The sequence below is a fragment of the Miscanthus floridulus genome, chromosome 16 (genome assembly GCF_019320115.1).
Source record: "Miscanthus floridulus cultivar M001 chromosome 16, ASM1932011v1, whole genome shotgun sequence".
NCBI classification, from domain to species: Eukaryota; Viridiplantae; Streptophyta; class Magnoliopsida; order Poales; family Poaceae; genus Miscanthus; species Miscanthus floridulus.
The window spans coordinates 24,503,126-24,509,244 of NC_089595.1; the positions used below are offsets into that span (position 1 = coordinate 24,503,126).

General features: G+C 60.5%; 1 protein-coding gene across 1 annotated transcript; it reads right to left on the reverse strand.

Moving 5' to 3' along the window:
- Window positions 1–3,600: 3,600 nt before the first annotated feature.
- Window positions 3,601–5,387, reverse strand: LOC136513978 (benzyl alcohol O-benzoyltransferase-like). The gene is made up of 2 exons (XM_066507955.1): window positions 4,762–5,387; window positions 3,601–4,677 (listed from the first exon to the last, which is right to left on the reverse strand). Exons 1-2 carry the CDS (start codon window positions 5,275–5,277, stop codon window positions 3,775–3,777), a joined length of 1,419 nt encoding a protein of 472 aa, XP_066364052.1. The 5' UTR covers window positions 5,278–5,387; the 3' UTR covers window positions 3,601–3,774.
- Between the last annotated feature and the right edge of the window lie 732 nt (window positions 5,388–6,119).

A 6,119-nucleotide genomic window follows, 5' to 3' on the forward strand; every position in this document is an offset into this window, starting at 1 on the left:
TCGAACCAAGTCCCGACAAGTGGTGCCGGAGAGGAAAGCCTGGACGATCTCTGAGTCACCGACGCTAGGCAACTCGGTGCACTGTTTGGAGAAGCGCCGGATGAAGTCTTAGAGAGACTCGTCCGACCTCTGGCGACAGCTCTTAAGATCCCAGGAGTTCCCAGGGCGCACGTATGTGCCCTGGAAGTTCCCGACGAAGATCCTAACCAAGTCGCGCTAGTCGTGGATTTACGAGGGAGGAAGGTGCTCGAGCCAGGCTCGCGCTGAGTCTGACAAGAGCAAGGGGAGGTTGCGGATGATGAGCAGGTCATCGTCCACGCCACCTAGCTGGCAGGCTAGGCGGTAATCGACAAGCCAGAGTTCAGGGTTGGTCTTGCCGCTGTACTTCGCGAGATTGGCTGGTTGCCGGAACCGGGCGGGGAAAAGAGCAGCGCGGATGGCCCTACTAAAGACCCGGGGGCCTGGCGGTTCAGGGGAAGGACTGCGGTCCTCCCCGCTGTTGTAGCGACCGCCTCAGTGTGGGTGGTAGCCCCGAACGGGCCCCTCGTTGTCGTGGCGTCGTCGCCTGCTGACCGCCTCATGGTCTCCCTGTACTTCGTGTCGATTGCCGAGGCAGTCCAGAAGCACGGGGACCCCGTGGGCTATCGACGCTTGGTCGGGCTCGGGACGAGCTGAGGCTTCCCGGTCCTACTGAGGCGGTGCCGTGGGCAGGTTCGAGGCGCCCCCGTGTCGTCAGGGAGGCGGAACTCTCGGCCTACTGAACCGCGGCGGTCTCTAGGAGGTCCCAGAGCTCGCCGCGGACCCGTCGCCCCTCCGTGGTAGAAGGCTCGGGCATTGCATGGACCAGCATTGCCGCAGCCGCGATGTTCTGGCTAGCGCGATTGAAGACTGGGGGTTGCTCACTCCCTTCGTCGTCATGGATGCGGTGATGCACATCGCGGGCCCTCCGTCGGGCTCCCCCGCCTTCGCCGCGACCTCGCTGTTCCTGTTCGAGAGAGTCTCGAAGCTGCTGCAGAAGGAGTTGGTCTTGTTCGACCTTGGCCTAGAGCTCATGGAGCTGTTCTAGGTCTGGGCGCTGAGGTTGCGCAAGAGCGATGTTCTCATTTCGTGCGGCTGGTAGGACGGTGCGTGGAGGTGTGGCGGCGCCCGCACCTAGGCGAAGCGGGGAACGGCTGCCTGCCGCCTCGTTCTCTTCGCCCGCCCTCGGCATCCCGAGCCCGACGTGAAAACACTCGCGAGTGGGGTCGTAAGTGCCTTCATCGTCGGAGTCGGAGTAGCCAAAGCAGTAGTCGCTTGCAGCCAAGAACTGGCGCAAAGCCCCAGGGTCATGGAGTCCAGAGAAATCCACTCCGGGCCATGCCTCATCCTCATCCGAGGAGTCGGCGTGGGTGCTCAGGTCGAGAGCGAAGCGCTGGCGGCGTTCCGAGGGATGCTCGTGAGCGGCGGTGTAAGCGTAGGCGTAAGAGGCGGTGGCATTTCTCAACCCAAAGGGGTATGGGGATGGTGCCATCGTCAGATTCTGCTCCGCCGGGGTTGGTTCTTCAGGGAGTGGTGGAGCGGAGCTTGATGACTGGGCATCGCCGCGTGCCACTGGCGATTTTCCTTTGTCCAAGCTCAGGCTAGACAGGTCCCCAGCCATGGACCCTGTGCCAACAGCTGGTCGTAGGATATCGGCGGGGGGGGGGGGGGGTGGCGTGCCGCCCCGGATTCGCGTAGCGTCAGGGTGGCCTTGCTCGTGTCGTGCCTGGCGAGCATGGCGAGAGCGGCCGCCCGGGCGCCGCCTACGCCTGGGCTATCGGTGTGTAACTTCATCATCGGACGGTGGGGCTCGAGGAGTGAGGAGTACCATGTCGTACTCATGCCCTAGAGACATGAACTCTAGGCTCCCGAATCAAACCACGGTGCCGAGACGCAATGGTCGTACGGGGTCTGCCATCCGGAACCTGCTGGGATGACAAAACTGACACGCAGCGGCCCCTACCTAGCGCGCCAACTGTCGGTGTTTCGGACCGGGGGGTCCTCAACCAACCAGTGAATTTGTTCTGCGTGCTCCCGATTCCGGATGGTGATGCAAAGAGACACAAGGTTTATACTGGTTCAGGCAATCGATGCCCTACGTCTAGTCTGAGAGATCGATCTTGTATTCCTTGCACCGAAGTGCTCGTAGTAGAGGGTTACAAGCTAGGTGAGAGAGGGAGCTAGTCCCAGGTCTCGGCAAGGTGTCGTGTGGGCCGCTTGAGACGTTGCTCTCAGGCGGCTGGGATGTGTGCGTGTGTTACAACGTGTTACCCGGTCTCCTTCCTCCTCCCTAAAATGGCCCAAGTCCTCTCCTTTTATAGCCCGAAGGGGGGGGGGGGGGGCAAGGACGGTACATGAGCTAACTATACGGTGTCATGTGAATAGAGGCGGCGTGTCCGGGCCCTGTAGCCTGTTCCTATGGCGGCGTGGTCGTCCCATCCGATCCTGTGCATCGCGGGAGCCCCGGGACTGCCTCGGAGTGGGTGCGGCGGTGAACGTACAAGCCACTGTGGACGGACTGTGTGCGAGGCCGAGACTTGGTCGGTGCCGAGGCTGTACCGCAGTGGAGGGGTCTCGGCAGGCACGAACCCCAAGATATCCGAGACCTTGGGGTACAGTGCCGAGGCCTCGAGTGGGCGGCTGATCGTGGGCACAGCGTTAAGACACAGTGGCTGGTAATCCCCGCCATACCCTGTCCCAGCCGGTATGGCGCTGATCGTGGACACAGCGTTATGACACAGTGGCTGGTAATCCCCGCCGTGCCCTGTCCCAGCCGGTATGGCGCTGATCGTGGACACAGCGTTAGGACACAGTGGCTGGTAATCTCCGCCGTGCCCTGTCCCAGCCGGTATGACGCTGATGCGACCTCGGGTCCCGTCGGCCATTCTGTGGCGTTGAGCCGTCGTCCGGCTGAGATTGCGGGAGTGGTTGAAGCATTAATGAGACATGACGCGCTGTCTGGAGGGTCGGTCGAGGCGGGGGGCGACGGGCTGCGGATGAGCCGGGCTCACGCGAGACGGAGAATGAGGCCTCGCGCGAGACGGAGAATGTGGCCTCGCGCGAGGCGGAGATCGGACTCCTTGCCGAGGCATGCCGCGAGAGGCCTCGCGTGATACGGAGAATGCGCCCCCTGCCGAGGCCTCCCGTGGAGAGCCTCGCGCGAGGCGGAGTTCATGTCAAGATGCCGAGACCTCCTGCTCGAGGCTCGAGGCGAGGAGGAGGAGGGCCCAGTGGGCTCGGTCGTGGCGAGTGAGGGGCTCACGACTTACCTTCTAGCTTTATTTCTTTTAGCGACCCTTTTGATTGTTCGCTCGGGGTACCCCGATCTAAGGTACCCGACACATAGTCTTCTAGTTCCTTTCTTCATCTGATCCGGATCCTACGGTTACGAGAATCAAGTGTTTCGTGGACTTGAAATACTCGATTCTGTCATCTCACCGCCTCAAGTGTTTTTTTAACCATCCAACACTCGGGTGTCAGGAGCTTCCAAATTCCTCGAGTTCAGAGTAGACACATTCACACTGTATTTCGCCCAGTTTATTTGGGCTGGTTTGGCTTATAAGCCATGACTGAAAATACTGTTGACTAATTTAATATAAGAGAAAAATACTATTTATTTACTAATAAGCCATGATTTATAAGCAAGATACATGTACACAAGGTTGGAGCTTGGAGGCGATGTGTTGAGAACTTGCGATTGGTCTCCGCGCGCGCTAACACGCAACAAGGTTGGAGCTTGGAGCTAGCACGCGCGCGCTAACTCTTCAACAACGTCTCGACTTCCGACGCGAAACGGTCCATGGCCGGGCGCGGCAGCACGATGAGCACGCCCACCTTGCCCTTGCCCTCCCCGTCGGCGCCACCGCCGTTCCCGACGTGGACCAAGAAGCTCGGCCCGAACAGCGCCGCCGCGGGGCCGCCGTACACCGGCTCTCCCCACCCGAAGTCGACGCGGTGGAACCCCGCGTGCCGGTTGTCCGACACGAGGAACAGGTTGTGCAGCGCCACGCACGGCCGCCCGCGCAGCACCAGCAGGTCCACCGTGGACCGCACGTACTCGGCGGTCACCGCCGCCTTGGTCTCGCGCACGAGCTCCACGGCGTCGCCCAGAGAACCGGCCAGCAGCGCCCCAGCGGTGGTCAGCGCGGCCACGGGCACGCACGCGTTGCCGTAGTAGCCGGCGGGGAGCGCCAGCTCGGGCACGCCCCGGAAGCCGACGATGGACACCACCCGCACCTCCTCGTCCGCCGGGACCAACAGCGCCGCCGTGCGCGCGCGCCACAGCGCCGCCGTCAGCGTCTCGAAGGTCGTGGCCATGTCGCGGAGGCTCGGCGGCAGGCCCCGTTTGATCGCGGTGACGTCGGCTGGACGGAACGTGAAGGTCCGCGTGATCATGTCGCCCGCCGGCATGGCACCTGACCCCCTGGGTACAGAAACATTTGCCGGCACCGCGTCGAACTCGCGGTGAGGGAACGACGGCCTCGGCGGGCTCCGCGCTTCGAGGAGCTCGCGGGACCATGCGGGAGTCACGGTCGGCGCGGGGAGGCCGCGCGCGAGCTCGGCCGTGGCGGACATGAACTGCACGATGCCAATGGCGTCGCAGATCGTGTGGTTGAGCCGGAGCGCGAGGACGAAGCCGCCGCAGAGCAGCCGGGTCACCTAGTGAGAGTGAGATCATGCAAGCGAGCGTTATTTATTTATTTTTTTTGGAATTTGAAGCAAACTTGCATGGGTAGTACCTACCTGGATGATCAGCAAGGGGCAGTTGAGCACGCCACCGGATCCGTCGACCTCGAACAGCAGCTGGTCCATGCACGGGAAAGGCGGCCTGAGCCCGCCGGATGAGGCCGCCTCCAGCTCCGCCAGCCGCACGTCGGCGTCGGCCTCCACGAACGTCACCCCCTCGCCGGTGCAGTCGACGACCAGCTTCCGCCCCTCCACCTCCCGCAGCCGCCCGGCGAGCGGGTAGTACGGGACCAGCGCCTCGCCGAGCCCGCGGCGGATGGCGGCCGCCGGGTCGCGGTCGCCGGCCTCGGCGGCGCGCACCACCTCTCCGCGCCCGCCGCGGTAGACGAAGACGAACGGCACGTGCCCGCGTAGCGTCTCCTGGTCATCGATGTCCGACAGGCGCTTCGTGTCGCGCGGCGTCGGCGCGGCAGGGCCGACGAGCACGGGCTCCCCCCGACGCACGCCGAATGCGAGCGGCGTCGGCGTGGTCATGGCCGGCGCCTGGACGTAATGCTCCGTCGCTTCCGCCATGAGGTGCAGGTGCAGGGACTTTGTCTAGCGAGCCACGCACGGGCCACAAGGTGATGTTTTGACTTGGAAAACCCAACCAGCAACAGGGGGGATGAAATGACAGACGCTGGAAATTCTCACGTGTGCTGTGCGCTATTCAAAGATGCGATGCTTGCCTAGTTCATATGCAAGACTTGTAGGCGCAGTGCAGTGCGTGTCACATCGTTTGTAAGTTTGGACAAAGTGTGAAGATGCTTCATGCTTGGTTGGTATCCATCGATTTCTCCGATTGTGCTGCATTTGTCGGAATAAGCCGGCAACTTCAAATAATTGATCCGCTAACTCAGCTTGGGCGTTCGGTTTTAACCTACGGTTCGATTCGGTTTCTTCGGTTTTTCAAAATTTCGGTTTTCAGAAAATGACCTCCGATCGATTTGCTAAAATTTCAAAAAGCGACCAATTTTGGTTCGGTTTTTCGGTTAAAACCGAATAAACCTATTCAAGAAAACATCAGACAGGATTTAGAACAGACAACACAGCACAGTATATTATTTGAAGACTCAAGACTGTTACAAACTTAACAATTCAATGCTCAAATCAAATATTACAAATTTGTAGTTCATTCTTGATAATAAACTATAGTACTCCATCAGTTTTGATAAACAACAGGAAAAAAACAGGTTCCAGCCAGCAGGACTACCGACTATTCGGTTTCTCAGTACTTCGGTTCGGTATGGCATAGAAACCGAAGCCGAAGCTGAACACCGAACTTCAAAGAACTGGAAACCGAAACCGAACCGAAAAACCAAACTACCGACTATTCGGTTCTGTTTTGGTTCGGTTTGGTATTCGGTTTTCGGTGA

Bases quoted from the DNA above. Each gene is read 5' to 3' on its own strand.
- LOC136513978 (XM_066507955.1), bottom strand. From the start codon at position 5,277: ATGGCGGAAGCGACGGAGCATTACGTCCAGGCGCCGGCCATGACCACG. The intron at 4,678-4,761 runs GTAGGTACTACC...CACTCTCACTAG, and splicing joins GCCCCTTGCTGATCATCCAG to GTGACCCGGCTGCTCTGCGG.